Source organism: Oncorhynchus mykiss, chromosome 13 (genome assembly GCF_013265735.2).
Source record: "Oncorhynchus mykiss isolate Arlee chromosome 13, USDA_OmykA_1.1, whole genome shotgun sequence".
In the NCBI taxonomy this organism is placed as follows: domain Eukaryota; kingdom Metazoa; phylum Chordata; class Actinopteri; order Salmoniformes; family Salmonidae; genus Oncorhynchus; species Oncorhynchus mykiss.
This window is the reverse complement of record NC_048577.1, coordinates 62,397,669-62,414,816: the sequence shown is the minus strand read 5'-3', so window position 1 is coordinate 62,414,816 and position 17,148 is coordinate 62,397,669. Positions and strand designations below refer to the sequence as shown.

Here is a 17,148-nt window from a genome sequence, read left to right as displayed (position 1 = left end):
TAGAACCAAGCCAGTGGTAGGCTGATCACTCTATTCATCCTTAACCACAATCACCTGTTTATTGGACAACCACAGAGCAGGCTCAATTTGCTGACATAATGGCATAAATTGTCTGCATTTCACTTAAACAATGGGGATGAACCAGCAATATAAATTTTAAGCTACACCTACTGGAATTCCTTATAGCTTTGTTGTTTTCATTTATTTATTTTTATCACCTGGGGCAAGTTTAAAGCAGGCTCAACTTGCCCAACTGGTCAGTTCACTTGACCCAGGCAATGGGGTAACCCTTAAATCTCTGCTACAACTAGGTTCCGGATTTTCATCTGGGTACCATCGGGAGAAAAAAAAATGCCACACCACCAAATCACAGGTCGTATAGGTCAGGCATGGGACAGGAAAATAACTTACTCCCATCAGACACAGACACAAACTCTTTACAGCAATGTTGTAGCAGCCTACACCTCAATGTTAGTGATCTGACCTGCTGCATCAGTCTGATCAACTGTAGGCCTCTATACGCCCTGTCCCATCTGGCCAGGGGAAACAAAGTGGTGGTAACAATGTTGTAGCAGCCTACACCTCAACGTTAGCGATCTGACCTAGTGATGGCATAGGCTAGACTGTTAATGCACCTGTAACTGGTAATTACAGGTGAACAGTATATGGATCACTCTATGGAAGTAGTGCACATTGGGGGTTGAAAAAAATATGTAATTTGTGTCCTATTTTTTCCCCCAAACTTTCACTTTCTCGAAAATGAGAAGACAGTTGTTAACGCAAAGAAATGCCACAACTTGTCAGTCTCTTAGTTAAACAATAGGGAGGAAGCAGGAAAATGTGTTTTAATGGCCTGCTACTTCGGACATGTAGGCCTAACTGTTACAGTGTGAGATTATCCTCCATGAGAGGCTTGTACTCTCATGGACATTTTAACATGCAGCTCATGTCTGACAGGGCGTATACACTGGACACAGCATCCCGAGGTGAAACAACAGCTTCCTATTCATTTTCAATGGAAGGAAAACAGTGAGAAGCGAAGTGGGCGTGGACTGGTGGGTAATATCTTCTCTCTCAAGGCCATCAGACTGTTAAACAGCCGTCACTAACACAAAGAGGCTGCTGCCTACATACTGACTTGAAATCATTGGCCACTTTAATAAATCGATTACTAGTCACTTTAATAATGCCACTTTAATAATGTTTACATATCTTGCATTACTCATCCCAAATGTATATACTGTATTTTATACCATCTATTGCTTCTTGCCAATTCCGCTCGGTCATTGCTCATCCATATATTTATATGTATATATTATTTTTCCATTCCTTTACTTAGATTTGTGTGTATTAGGTAGTTGTTGTGGAATTGTTAGATTACTTGTTAGATATTACTGCACTGTCGGAACTAGAAGCACAAGCATTTCACTACACTCGCAATAATAACATCTGCTAACCATGTGTATGTGACCAATAAAATTGGATTTGATTTGAATGGTTGACAATGGCTGTTGATGTGTAATACAACATAGCATGCTTGCTAGCTTGTTAGCACCAACATCAGGGCGAAGCTAGTGTGGCTAGGTGAGTTACCACTATAATAGTATCTCGGCCAGTCAGAGCAATAGGGTAAAGTTGCTCAAGCTCTGCTCGCACTGACCAAAAGTTATGCCTCCAGTGTAGCAGGTAAAAAAATAGACTTATTTTGCAGCCCTACTTGAATTTTTATCAGTTTGGTTGTTTTCAGTTTTAAAATGTCCCTGCTTATTGGGACAACCACAGAGCAGGCTACACTTGCCCACCTTCCATAAATGCCACAAATTGTCCGCCATTCACTTAAACAATAGGGATGAACCAGAAAGATCAGGTTACGGCTACGCCTGCTGGAATTCCTCACTGTTTTTTTCTACAATCACCTGCGGCAACTTTAGAGCCTCACTTGACCCAGGCAATGGGGTAACCCTTATAGTCGCTGGTACAACTACACTATATATACAAAGTATATGGACACCCCTTCAAATTTGTGGATTGGGCTATTTCAGCCACACTGAAATAGAGTGTGGCTGAACAGGTGTATAAAATCGAGCACACCGCCATGCAATCTCCATAGACAAACATTGATAGTGGAATGGCCTTACTGAAGAGCCTTCTTTAATCCAAAATATATCAAATCAAGTGATATAGTGATGACATAGGCTAGACTGTGTTATACAACTGTTATACACCAGAGGTCTGTCTGTAATAAAGCGCTGCTCTGCTTTCTTGACATCACTATCAATAAAACAAGTCCTAAAGGCCCTAGTTTTGTCACCCCTGGACTACTGCCCAGTCAAATGGTAAAGTGCCACAAAGAGGGACATTGGCAACTTACAACTGGCCCGGAACAGAGCAACACAGCTGGCCCTTAAAACTACATGGAGAGGTAGCATGAGTAATATGCATGTCAATCTCCACTGGCTAAAGTGGAGGAGAGATTGACTTCATCACTGCTTGTGTTTGTGAGAGGTATTGACGTGTTAAATATACCGAGCTGTCTGTTTAAATTACTAGCACACAGCTCAGACATCCATGCATACCCCACAAAACATGCCACCAGAGGTCTCTTCACAGTCCACAAAGCTAGAACAGACTATGGGAAATGCACAGTACTACATAGAGCCATGGCTACATGGAACTCTATTTCACATCAAGTAACTCAAGCGAGCAGTAAAATCAGATTAAAAAGCAGATAAAACAACACCTCACGGCACACATTGTAAATTGTAGTAATGTAGTATTGTACATTTTATATTGTAAATGTGTAATATTAGAGTAATGATGCAATAATGTCTTGTATGATATATTGTTTTATTTATGATGTAGGCTGTTTTGTTGTGATGTCATTGTTTTATTTATGATGTATGCTGCTGTTCTGTTGTGATGTAATTGTTTTATTTATGATTTAGGCTGTTGTTTTGTTGTGATGTGAATGTTTTATTCCTGTTTGGAACCCAGTAAGAGGAGCTGCTAAATACTAAAAATACGAAATACTTTTGCAAGAGTGAAGCACCTATTAATTTCAAATCAAATCAAATGTTATTCGTCTCTGTCAGAGTCTGGAAAAATGTCCGGAAAAATAAAATACAATCAAACATCCACAAACTAACAGAATAACAATCCCGCACAAACCTAGGCGGACCTAACAGGCTTAAATAGAAAAAAAAATCAAGAAACACAATAAGGAACAGGTGCAACTAATAAGACCAAACGAACAGAAAAGGAAAAAGGGATCTGTGGCGGCTAGTAGACCGGCGACGATGACCGCCGAGCACCGCCCGAACAGGCAGGGAAGCCACCTTTGGTGGGAGTCGTGACAGTCACATGCTCTGAATACAACGGGTGTCAGGCTGTGGGTAACTGGTGCATGGAATCAGGCACAGGAGAGCAGAGATGAGTGTACAAGGTCATTTATTCCACAAACTAACCAGTTTAAAACAAATGCTAAAGGTGTGTGAAATAACCGGTCACTCGTAAATAACAGGCGTAATAACGAACCCGGCAAACAATACCAGCCAACACGTAACGACTTGAACCTTATATAAAACACGCACACAATCATGGGGGAAACAGAGGGTTAAATAATGAACATGCAACTGGGGAATAGAAACCAGGTGTGTAGAAAACAAAGACAAAACAAATGGAAAATGAAAAGTGGATCAGCGATGGCTAGAAAGCCGGTGACGTCGACCGCCGAACGCCGCCCGAACAAGGAGAGGGACCGACTTCGGGCAGAAGTCGTGACAACGGGTGTTGACTTTACCATGAATTACTTGCTCACGACCCTTTCCCAACAATGCAGAGTGAAAAAAATATGATTAAAATAGTAACACAAAAGGAATAAAATATACAAGAATGGAGCTATATACAGGGGTACTAGTACCAGATCAATGTGGAGCTATATACAGGGGTACTACTACCAGATCAATGTGGAGCTATATACAGGGGTACTACTACCAGATCAATGTGGAGCTATATACAGGGGTACTACTACCAGATCAATGTGGAGCTATATACAGGGGTACTACTACCAGATCAATGTGGAGCTATATACAGGGGTACTACTACCAGATCAATGTGGAGCTATATACAGGGGTACTACTACCAGATCAATGTGCAGAGGTACAAGGTATTTATGTACATACATGAAGACAGGGTAATGTGACTAGGCATCAGGATAGATAATAATAAGGTATTTGAGGTAGATATGTACATAAAGGCAGGGTAATGTGACTAGGCATCAGGATAGATAATAATAAGGTATTTGAGGTAGATATGTACATAAAGGCAGGGTAATGTGACTAGGCATCAGGATAGATAATAATAGGGTATTTGAGGTAGATATGTACATAAAGGCAGGGTAAAGTGACTAGGCATCAGGACAGATAATAATAATACGAGTAAAATTAAGAACGGTGTCACGTTCTGACCTTTATTTCCGTTGTTTTGTATTTATTTAGTATGGTCAGGGCGTGAGTTGGGTGGGCAGTCTATGTTTGTTTTTCTATGTTTTGGGGCATTTCTATGTTTTCGGCCTAGTATGGTTCTCAATCAGAGGCAGGTGTCATTAGTTGTCTCTGATTGAGAATCATACTTAGGTAGCCTGGGTTGCACTGTTTGTTTGTGGGTGATTGTCTATGTTAGTGGCTTGTTTCAGCACAGGTCTCATTTTGTAGCGTCACGGTCGAATTTGGGTTATTGTTTTTGTTACTCTCTTGTATAGTGTTCAGTCTTTCTTTATTAAAGATTTTACCATGGACACTTACCACGCCGCATATTGGTCCTCTGATCCATCTCGCCTCTCCTCTTCAGACGAAGAGGAGGACGACCGTGACAAACGGAGTAGGAGCAGCAAATGTGTGTGTGTGCGTATGTAGTGAATGTGTGTGAGTGTCAGTTCAGTGTGTCTAAAGTGTGTGTATAAAGTCTTGTCAGTTTCATGTGATAGGGAAGATACACAAAACGTTACAGAGAGCATATCCAACTGACAATATCTTAGAAACAAATATTGTAACCATGACTTAAAAAGAACGGATGTTGGTACAAGATGGATGGAAAGTTGGAGCTTAACTAACAAAATTACAGTTAACTGAAATGTCCGCATAACCCAGTATAAACTAATGTATAGAATTTATTATGCAAGAGACAAATTCTACAGCACAACAGCAGGGGGTCTTAAGTGTAAAACTAATAATGACTCAATAAACCATGCTTTCTGAACCAATAGAACTAACAGGGCTGATCTTGCTTTATGCATGGTTGTATCATGTAGGTCTATAGTGCCTTCCGAAAGTATTCAGAACCCTGGACTTTATCCACTTTTTGTTAGGTTATTAAAAACATGTTTTTAATCCAGCTACACACAATACCCCATAATGTGAAAGCAAAAACAGGTTTTTAGAAATGTTAGCTCATTTATAAAAAATGTAAAACAGAAATATCACATTTACACAAGTATTCAGACCCTTTACTCAGTACTTTGTTGAAGCACCTTTGGCAGCAATTACAGCCTCAAGTCTTTTTGGGTATGACATTACAAGCTTGGCACACTGGTATTTGGGGAGTTTCTTCCATTCTTCTCTGCAGATCCTCTCAAACTCTGTCACGGGGGTGGGGAGCGTTGCTGCACAGATTTTTTCAGGTCCCTCTAGAGATGTTCAATCGGGTTCAAGTCTGGGCTCTGGCTGGGCCACTAAAGGACATTCTGTGTTGTCTTGGCTGTGTGCTTAGCGTCATTGTCTTGTTGGAAGGTGAACCTTCGTCCCAGTCTGAGGTCCTGAGTGTTCTGGAGCAGGTTTTCATCAAGCATCTCTCTGTACTTTGCTCTGTTCATCTTTCCCTCGATCCTGACTAGTTTCCCAGTCCCTTCCTGGTGAAAAACCTCACCACAACATGATGCTGCCACCACCATGCTTTACCGTAGGGATGGTGCCAGGTTTCCTCTAGATGTGACAATTGGCATTCAGGTCAAAGGTTTCAATCTTGGTTTCATCAGACCAGAGAATATTATTTCTCATGGTTCTCATTGGTGCCTTTTGGCAAACTCCAAGCAGGCTATCATGTGCCTTTTCCGGAGGAGTTGTCACGCCCTGACCTTAGAGAGCTTTTTATGTCTCTATTTTGGTTTGGTCAGGGTGTGATTTGGGTGGGCATTCTATGTTCTATTTTCTAGGTTTTTGTGCTTCTGTGTTTTGGCCGGGTATGGTTCTCCATCAGGAACAGCTGTCTATCGTTGTCTCTGATTGGGAATCATACTTAGGCAGCCTTTTTTCCCTGTTGTATTTGTGGGTAGTTGACTTTGTATTATAGCCGAAGTTAAGCTTCACGGTCGTTTCCTTGTTTTGTTGGCTACATTTCTATAACTAAAAGGAATATGTACGCTCACCTCGCTGCACTTTGATCTCATTCCGACGACGGCCGTGACAGGAGTAGCCACTCTACCATAAAGGCCTGATTGGTGGAATGCTGCAGAGATGGTTGTCTTTCTGGAAGGTTCTCCCATCTAGAGGAACTCTGGAGCTCTGCCACAGTGACCATCCGGTTCTTGATCACCTCCCTGACCAAGGCCCTCCTCCCCCGATTGCTCAGTTTGGCCAGGTGGCCAGCTCTAGGAATAGTCTTGATGGTTGCAAACTTCTTCTATTCAAGAAGGATGGAGGCCACTGTGTTCTTGGGACACTTCAATGATGCAGACATGTTTTGGTACCCTTCCCCAGATCTGTGCCTCGACACAATCCTGTCTCGGAGTTCTACGGCCAATTCCTTTGACCTCATTGCTTGGTTTTTGTTATGACATGCACTGTCAGACCTTGTGGGAACTGTGGGGCCTTATATAGACAGGTGTGTACCTTTCTAAATTATGTCCAATCAATTTAATATACCTCAGGTGGACTACAATCAAGTTCTAGAAATATCTCAGGGATGATCAATGGAAACAGGATGCACCTGAGCTCAAAGTCTTATAGCAAAGGGTCTGAATACTTATGTAAATAAGGTATTTCTGTTTTTTATTTTTTATAAATGTGCATAAATATGCAAAAAAATGTTTTTTCTTTGTCATTATGGGGTATTGTGTGTAGATGAGGATTTTTGTTAATTTAATCCATTTTAGGCTGTACCGTAACAAAATGTGGAAAAAGTCAAGGGGTCTGAATACTTTCCGAATGCACTGTATCTCTTTTCTCAAATGACATAACATTCCCATTTTTATTCCTAAGCATTAATTAAGCTCTGCACAAACAGACATCAATGTAGCACACAGATTATTATTATTATTAGTATTATCACATTCACATGAGTTATTACAATCTATGATTCTGTATTAATATCAGTGGTGTAGTGGTAAAAAAATGTGGGTCATGGATAAGACAAACAACCACAGACATAAACATATTACATTTTATTATGTATTGTTTGTCTTTTGATTGTGTTTTAATGTAGGCCTATTGACACGTTCTGACCTTAGTTCTGTTATGTCTTTGTTTTAGTATGGTCAGGGCGTGATTTGGGTGGGTTGTCTATGTTCCTTTTTCTATGTTTTGGGATTTCTGTGTTTGGCCTGGTATGGTTCTCAATCAGAGGCAGCTGTCAATTGTTGTCCCTGATTGAGAACCATACTTAGGTAGCCTGGTTTCACTTTTGAGTTGTGGGTGATTGTTTCCTGTGTCTGTGTTTGTACCATACGGGACTGTTTCGATTTTCGTTTGTTCATTCATGTTGTTATTTTGTATTTTTGTAGTGTTCAGTTTTTATATTAAAATGGACACTTACCACGCTGCACATTGGTCCGACATCTCTTACTCCTCGCCAGAAGAAGAGGACAATTGTTACACCTATAGGGAAGATAGGCCATGTCCAGATGTTCACATTGAAACATACAGTGTAAAAAAAATAAAATGAATCCTAACTTGTTTTAAAGATTATTACAGATTGTCTCTGGGGATCCCACGTGGGGCCCCAACGCCTAGTTTGGGACCACTGTACTAAACTCTCTCTCTGTTTGCTTCCTCTCTCTCTCTCTCTCTCTCTATCGCTCCCTGTCTCCTGCTCCCTCCTGCATACATTGCAGCCTGCCTCCACCTCACCGCTCATCGCACCACATCACTGTCTGTCCTACTCACTGTAATGCAAAGTTATTGTGAGAATTTAGTAGCCAATAGTTTCTCCTGCTGAGGAATGCTCTGTTTTAATGTTAGCTTCTTACTTCATCCCTCTAGTTGGCTAAGTAATAACCAGAGCCCAACGTTACTGTAATAGAGCTAGCCACCTGACTGACTGACATATCTATAAGCGACTATTTACCAGTTGTGCACTCATTCCCCGAGAGCCGTTTTTACAGTGGTGTAAAGTACTTAAGTAAAAAATACTTTAAAATACTACCTAAGTCGGTTTTTGGGGTATATGTACTTCACTTTACTATTGATATTTTGGACATCTTTTACTTCACTACATTCCTAAAGAAAATACTGTACTTTTTACTCCATACATTTATCCTGATACCCAAAACTACTTGTTACATTTTGAGTGCTTAGTAGGACATGAAAATGGTCCAATTCACGCACTTATCACGAGAACATCCCTGGTCATCTCTACTGCGTCTGATCTGGAGGACTCACTAAACACAGACACTTTGTTGTAAGTTATGTCTGAGTGTTGGGGTGTGCCCCTGGCTATCCATAAGGTAATACAATTATGCCATCAGGTTTGCTTAATATAAGGAATTTGAAGTTCTTTATACTTTTACTTTGATTACTAAGTATATATTAGCAATTACATTTACTTTTAACACTTAAGTATATTTAAAACCTTACACTTTGAGTTTTACTCAAGTAGTATTTTACTGGGTGACTTTCACTTTTACTTGAGTCATTTTCTATTAAGGCATCTTTACTTTTACTCAAGTATGACAATTGAGTAGTTTTTCCACCACTGCGTTTTTGTTTGTTTGGGGATGTCTGTAGACATGGCAGGAGAAGGGTTTTAAAATGGCCTTTTGTCCAGCACCTTGGCCCTAATCTATGGATTTCACATGACTGGGCAGGGGTACAGCCATGGGTGGCCTGGGAGAGAAATAAGCTTTTTGTGCGTATGGAACATTTCTGTGATATTTTATTTCAGCTCATAAAACAGACTGTAAGATCAACACTTTAGATGTTGCGTATATATTTTCGTTCAGTGTATTTACAGTCATGATTGGAAAACCTGACTTTGGCAAATGACGAAGAAAACGACACACTAAAACATATAATTCCCTGTTAGTTGTGCACTTCAAAAGTGAATGCTTCAGTTGATGACATTGTTAGACTGCTTTCCCTGTTCAGTAAGACCACAATGTGTGATTTGTCCATTACACAAAAGAGGAAGTACTGTAGCTAACTAACAGGATTTGACAAAAGTTTGAGGTTGTTTTCACAAAGATTGTTGTCTGTGACAAAATTCTGACATTACGTAGAGGTTGTTTTCTATGACAAATTCTGACATTTAAAAACATTTGTATCCTTTACATTTTTTCTGTCAACTTCGAGAATGATGAAATGCTCAGCATGTACCAGCTTCTTGGCAGAACAATAAGAAGTACAGTATATACATTGTCACGACTTCCGCCGAAGTCGGTTCCTCACCTTGTTCGGGCGGCGTTCGGCGGTCGACGTCACCGGTCTTCTAGCCATCGCCGATCCACCTTTCATTTTCCATTTGTTTTGTCTTGTTTTTCCACACACCTGGTTTACATTCCCTCATTACTTGTTGTGTATATAACCCTCTGTTCCCCCCATGTCTGTGTGTGAAATTGTTTATTGTAAAGTGTTTGTGCACTCTGACTGGTTCGCCACGGGTTATTTTGTACCCAGATTTTGTTGTTCTGGGTGCCGTTGTTTTTTCTTCATATTAAACTGCTTCGGGTTTTACCCAGTTCTGCTCTCCTGCGCCTGACTTCCCTGCAGCCAGTCACGCACCCCTTACAAAATTAAGATGGATGATAGCCACCCAAGCAACCTCTTGCAAAACTGATTGTGAAATCTGTGTTTTTTTTGCTTTGACACATCAAACCACATTTTCCTTTTTCTCAAACATGTCTGAAAGCATCCGTGTCTATTTCAAAAAGTTCACATATTTAAAAATAAATGCACAACAACGATATAAAAAGAGAACTAGCTGAACTTTAAGCCATATAAGGTGCTTTGGTTGTCTCAGCTACACAAAAATAAAATGGTATCTTATTGCTTCACCAATCATCTTGACTATATCTCTGAGACTTTATTATTTTGGTTGTAGGTTAACATCTGATTTCCTGTGATAACCACTTAACATGTCTTAGTAGAGAGTGAAATATATTTATAGTCATGTGTGCCAGATCAAACCTCTTGATACTGGGCCCAATATGAGATCACTCTGCAGGAAAAGGCTGTGAGATGGCAGTAGGTCATACAGTACAGTGGCTCTAGGAGAACGTGCGTGTCTTGATAGTGGCATACTCTGTTTTTCCACCGCTCTCCAGACTCACTGCTGTGTTCCTTTTTCCTTTCATGTAGACGATGGTGGAGTATGTCACTGAGGGATCCTCCTGTAGAGAGGGACAGTAAGAGACACAGGCACTGCTGCTGACATCTAGGGATGCACAGATTTACACTCATTTACACTATAGATAATGTTTATACTAACAAACACACACACACTCTCTCTCTCTCTCTCTCTCTCTCTCTCTCTCTCTCTCTCTCTCTCTCTCTCTCTCTCTCACACACACACACATACACACACACACACACACACACACACACACACACTGTCCTTCTCTTACTGGAGCATTGAGGGGTGTTGGTGTCTCCTCTTGGTTGTTGTTTCTGGGTTCTTGAACTGTATCATACATTACAGAGGGATCATCCTAGAGAGGAGAGATACAATGAGACACCACAGGCGGCTGGTGGCACCTTAATTGGGGAGGATGGGATCATAGTAATGGCTGGAATGGAATCAATGAAATGGTATCACACCCGTTTTCTATGTGTTTGATGCCATTCCATTCACTTCATTCAAGCTGTTATTATGAGCCGTCTTCCTCTCAGCAGCCTCCTGTTTGAGACAAAACAGTGACTTCCACAGCACAGAAAGTGCACAATGATCGAGACGTTATCTTTCTTGAGACCCTAATTTGGCCACTGAATTTGACATGACTTGATCCAGTAACAGTCTTTAAGACACATACAAACACACTGTCTCTTACTGGTGCACTGAGCGGTATTGTTGTCTTGTCGCTTAAACCAGTGTTTCTGTCTGCAATCGTGGAACACATTGCAGAGGAATCATCCCAGGAGATAGAAAATAAGACACACCTACAGTAACCTTGTCCCATTAACCGTATAATACCACAATGATAAGAGGGATGTGAAAAGTGGCACTAATAAAGCCTCTCTTGAAAAAGCCAAACCTTGACCCAGAAAATATAAAGAACTATCGGCCTATATCGAATCTCCCATTCCTCTCAAACGATTTTGAAAAGGCTGTTGCGCTGTTACTGCCTTCCTGAAGACAAACAATGTATACGAAACGCTTTAGTCTGGTTTTAGACCCCATCATAGCACTGAGACTGAACTTGTGAAGGTGGTAAATGACCTTTTAATGGCGTCAGACCGAGGCTCTGCATCTGTCCTCGTGCTCCTAGACCTTAGTGCTGCTTTTGATACCATCGATCACCACATTCTTCTGGAGGGATTGGAAACCCAAATTGGTCTACACGGACAAGTTCTGGCCTGGTTTAGAGCTTATCTGTCGGAAAGATATTAGTTTGTCTCTGTGGATGGTTTGTCCTCTGACAAATCAACTGTACATTTCGGTGTTCCTCAAGGTTCCCTTTTAGGACCACTATTGTTTTCACTATATATTTTACCTCTTGGGGATGTCATTCAGAAACATAATGTTAACTTTCACTGCTATGCGGATGACACACAGCTGTACATTTCAATGAAGCATGGTGAAGCCCCAAAATTGCCCTCCCTGGAAGCCTGTGTTTCAGATATAAGTAAGTGGTTAGCTGCACATTTTGTACTTTTAAACTCGGACAAAACAGAGATGCTTGTTCTAGGTCCCAAGAAACAAAGAGATCTTCTGATGAATCTGACCATTAATCTTGATGGTTGTACAGTCGTCTCAATTAAAACTGTGAAGGATCTTGGCGTTACTCTGGACCCTGATCTCTCTTTTGACGAATATATCAAGACTGTTTCAAGGAAAGATCTACTTGCAAAAATCTGAAACTTCATGCAGAAAAATTAATCCATGGTTTTGTCACTTCTAGGTTAGACTACTAACTAGAACCAAAAAATGTGATCATATTACTCCAGTGCTAGCCTCTCTACACTGGCTTCCTGTTAAAGCAAGGGCTGATTTCAAGGTTTTACTGCTAACCTACAAAGCATTACATGGGCTAGCTCCTACCTATCTTTCCGATTTGGTCCTGCCGTACATACCTACACATACGCTATGGTCACAAGACGCCATGCCTCCTGACTGTACCTAGAATTTTTAAGAAAATAGCTAGAGGCAGGGCTTTCTCCTATAGAGCCCCGTTTTTTACTGAAGACTCATCTCTTCAGTAGGTTATATGATTGAGTGTAGTCTGGCCCAGGAGTGTGAAGGTGAACTGAAAGGCTCTGGAGCAATGAACTGTCTTGCTGTCTCTGCCTGGCTGGTTCCCCTCTTTCCACTGGGATTCTCTGCCTCTAACCCTATTACAGGGGCTGAGTCACTGGCTTACTGGTGCTCTTCCATGCCGTCCCTAGGAGGGGTGCGTCACCTGAGTGGGTTGAGTCGCTGACGTGGTCTTCCTGTTTGGGTTGGCACCACTCAGGATGGTAAGTTGGTGGTTGAAGATATCCCTCTAGTGGTGTGGGGTCTGTGCTCTGGCAAAGTGGGTGGGATTATATCCTGCCTGTTTGGCCCTGTCAGGGGTTATCGTCATGGGGCCACAGTGTCTCCCGACCACTCCTGTCTCAGCCTCCAGTATTTATGCTGCATTAGTTTATGTGTCGGGGGGCTAGGGTCAGTCTGTTATATCTGGAGTATTTCTCCTGTCTTATCTGGTGTGAATTTAAGTATGTTCTCTCTAACTCTTTCTTTCTTTCTCTCTCTCGGAGGACCTGAGCCATAGGACCATGCCTCAGGACTACCTGGCGTGATGACTACTTGCTGTCCCCAGTCTATCTGGCCGTGCTGTTGCTCCAGTTTCAACTGTTCTGCCTGCGGCTATGGAACCCTGACCTGTTCACCGGACGTGCTACCTGTCCCAGACCTACTGTTTTCAACTCTCTAGAGACAGCAGGAGCGGTAGAGATTCTCTGAATGATCCGCTATGAAAAGACAACTGACATTTATTCCTGAGGTGCTGACCTGTTGCACCCTCGACATCCACTGTGAGTATTATTATTTGACCATGCTGGTCATTTATGAACATTTGAACATCTTGGCCATGTTCTGTTATAATCTCCACCTGGCACAGCCTTAAGAGAACTGGCCACCCCTCATAGCCTGGTTCCTCTCTAGGTTTCTTCCTAGGTTCTGGCCTTTCTAGTGAGTTTTTCCTAGCCAACGTGCTTCTACACCTGCATTGCTTGCTGTTTGTGGTTTTAGGCTGGGTTTCTGTACAGCACTTTGTGACATCAGCTGATGTAAGAAGGGCTTTATAAATACATTTGATTGATTGATTGTTCTATCTATCTTCTTTCCCATCACTCTAAATGTGATAGAGCTTTTAAATGATTTATTTACCTTTTTCTCTCCTTCTGTTTTACTCCCACTACTTTTCTCTCCTGTGTTTTTCTTTCCTGGGGATTAAAAACAGAACAAATCATTTCCACAAATCATTTCCACATTCCACTGAAGTCATCGCTTTTCTGAGTGGTTGCAATTAATACATACTGTACCTTTGTTTCTCTTGTATATGTACCAAGCCACTCCAGAGATGATCAGTATGACTGGTAGAACAGCCAGTAAGGTGTATTGTATTGTATTGTATTGTTGAGGGGAAGCAGATGGATCTTCTTCTGAAGTCCCCACTGTGTCTGCCCCTAAAGGACATGACAGTGTTCTGTCAATCTACAGTGTAACAGATAGTTTGGCTGTGTGCAAAAGATAACTCTTCCAGTACAGTCCAATACAAGAGATTATGGGGTCAGCTGATTTTTGTTCAAAGTTCTGTAAATGTACTGGCCCTTTGATGGGAATATGGGTTATATAAACAGAAACATACGTTTAAATTATTTCATTTTAATATTATTTTTATGGAGAAGAATTTCATGACAAACATTCACTGACCTTTAGGTGACGTTGTTGGTATTAGGAATGTTGGAATGTCTAGTCCATTTGATTGAGTTAATGGTGGATGTTTGGTGGTAGTGGTTGTGAGGGGTTGGTATTTCCCTAACAGACAAGAGGAACATTAGCCAGAGCAAAGGCACATTACAAAACTATATTATTATATCTCAGTCTGTCAGGTCGGGTAATCTACATACTGCAGTGCTGTTGGCCTGGAAGGGCCTTCGTTTTACAGTATGTTGTTACAATATCTAGAGTTCTTTTAGTTTTACATTTTTGCTGTTACAATATCTACTGTATGCTGTTGCAATATTTACAGTATGATGTTACAATATCTACAGGATGCTGTTGCAATATTTACAGGATGCTATTGCAATATCTACAGTATGCTGTTGCAATATTTACAGGATGCTGTTGCAATATTTACAGTATGCTGTTACAATATCTACAGTATGATGTTACAATATCTACAGTATGATGTTACAATATTTACAGTATGCTGTTACAATATCTACAGTACGCTGTTACAATATCACAGTATGCTGTTACAATATTTACAGTATGCTGTTACAATATCACAGTATGCTGTTACAATATCACAGTATGCTCTTACAATATCACAGTATGCTGTTACAATATCACAGTATGCTGTTACAATATTTACAGTATGCTGTTACAATATCTACAGTACGCTGTTACAATATCACAGTATGCTGTTACAATATCACAGTATGCTGTTACAATGTCACAGTATGCTGTTACAATATTTACAGTACTCTGTTACAATATCACAGTATGCTGTTACAATATCACAGTATGCTGTTGCAATATCACAGTGTGCTGTTACAATATCACAGTATGCTGTTGCAATATCACAGTGTGCTGTTACAATATCACAGTATGCTGTTGCAATATCACAGTGTGCTGTTACAATATCACAGTATGATGTTACAATATCACAGTATGCTGTTACAATATCACAGTATGCTGTTACAATGTCACAGTATGCTGTTACAATATTTACAGTACGCTGTTACAATATCACAGTATGCTGTTACAATATCACAGTATGCTGTTGCAATATCACAGTGTGCTGTTACAATATCACAGTATGCTGTTGCAATATCTACAGATGATTTCCAAAGTGAGTAGATAATATCAATAATGATGTTCAAATAGATTGAAGTGATTAATTAGAATTGTCTGTCTTTCTTTGAATATCAATTTTGACGTCTGTCATTTGAGTCTCACTGATTCCACAACTGTACCACCCCTGATCGTCCTCTGTGACGTGTGAGAGAAGGACAGAGAGGTTCCCAGGAGAGTTGCTATTAAATATCTCCACTCTGCCTCTGTACAGATCACTCTGGGTTGGTATTATCTCAGGTGTCTGTTGACCTCTGAGTTTAGTCCATGTGAAGCTGGGAGGTTTAGCCTGGGCGACCAGTGAGATATACCTATGGGGGTGCTGCTATGGTGATCAGTGAGCTGAGATGAGGCGGGGCTTTACCTAGCAGAGACTTGTAGATGACCTGGAGCCAGTGGGTTTGGCGACAAGTATGAAGCGATGGCCAGCCAACGACAGCGTTATTGGACACATATTTTTCTAATTACAGAAAATGGTAGATCTCTACAACTACTACCATACACACCTAACCATATCATTCATTTTGTATCCATTTTTGCATTTTAAGTTTCCTGTTTTACTTTCTATATACACAGCAATGTAAGCTTGATATTAGCTGCATCTCTTACCTTCAACAGTGAGTTTGACGTCGCTGTATTTTTCATGGCTGATTTTGCACCTGTACCACCCCTGATCGTCCTCGGTGACGTGTGAGAGGAGGACAGAGAGGTTCCCAGGAGAGGTGTTATTAAACATCTCCACTCTGCTTCTGTAGAGATCACTCTGGGTTAGTATTATCCCAGGTGTCTGTTGACCTCTGAGTTTAGTCCATGTGAAGCTGGGAGGTTTAGCCTGAGTTTTACTACAGGAGCAGGGCAGGAGAACAGACTGGCCTGGGGATGCATTGACCACCCTTGATCGAGGTTCTGACAGAGTGCAGCCTGTTGAAACACAAAGCAATGTGTTATTGGATACTTCTTTTTCTGATTACAGAAAATCATAGATCTCTACAACTACTACCATAAACACTTAACCAGCAATTACAACAAACATTACAAACAATACATAACAAACATTACAAAAAATACTACTGCTCCCTGTCTTATACCTTGAAATGGCTGATATATTTTAAAATCGGCCATATCATTAATTGTGTATAGATATTTTTATTTAAGTGTGTTTCCTGTTTTACTTTCTATATACACAGCGATGTAAGCTTGATATTAGCTGCATCTCTTACCTTTAACAGCGAGTTCGACGTCGCTGCATTTTTCACGGCTGATTTGGCACCTGTACCACCCCTGATCGTCCTCGGTGACGTGTGAGAGGAGGACAGAGAGGTTCCCAGGAGAGATGTTATTAAACATCTCCACTCTGCCTCTGTACAGATCACTCTGGGTTGGTATTATCTCAGGTGTCTGTTGACCTCTGAGTTTAATCCATGTGAAGCTGGGATGTTTAGCCTGGGTTTTACTACAGGAGCAGGGCAGGAGAACAGACTGGCCTGAGTAGACAGTGATCTTACCATAGTTAGTGACTAATTGAGTGCAGCCTGTTGAAACACAAAACAACATAAGCCATAATGTTTTAATGTCATTGCAGGATTACAGAGCTCCATCAACAATACACCATCAAATATGAGATCTGTATGTAACTGTACCAACAGATTATTTTGTGTCATT

The 17,148-nt window shown here is 40.9% G+C and overlaps 1 protein-coding gene across 2 annotated transcripts in view; it reads right to left on the bottom strand.

Annotated features, from left to right (window-relative positions):
- Positions 1 to 9,926: 9,926 nt before the first annotated feature.
- Positions 9,927 to 17,148, bottom strand: part of LOC110487068 — a 7,887-nt gene continuing 665 nt past the window's right edge. Inside the window, exons 3-9 of one of the 2 annotated variants that reach the window (XM_036941830.1) lie at positions 16,707 to 17,018; positions 16,096 to 16,407; positions 14,341 to 14,445; positions 13,950 to 14,093; positions 13,795 to 13,850; positions 10,832 to 10,915; positions 9,927 to 10,597 (exon numbers count right to left, since the gene is read on the bottom strand). In XM_036941830.1, coding sequence (XP_036797725.1) covers positions 10,475 to 10,597; positions 10,832 to 10,915; positions 13,795 to 13,850; positions 13,950 to 14,093; positions 14,341 to 14,445; positions 16,096 to 16,407; positions 16,707 to 17,018 — 1,136 coding nt within the window. In that variant the 3' untranslated portion in view covers positions 9,927 to 10,474. The remainder of the gene's footprint in view (positions 10,598 to 10,831; positions 10,916 to 13,794; positions 13,851 to 13,949; positions 14,094 to 14,340; positions 14,446 to 16,095; positions 16,408 to 16,706; positions 17,019 to 17,148) is intronic. The other variant, XM_036941831.1, reaches the window with a different exon arrangement.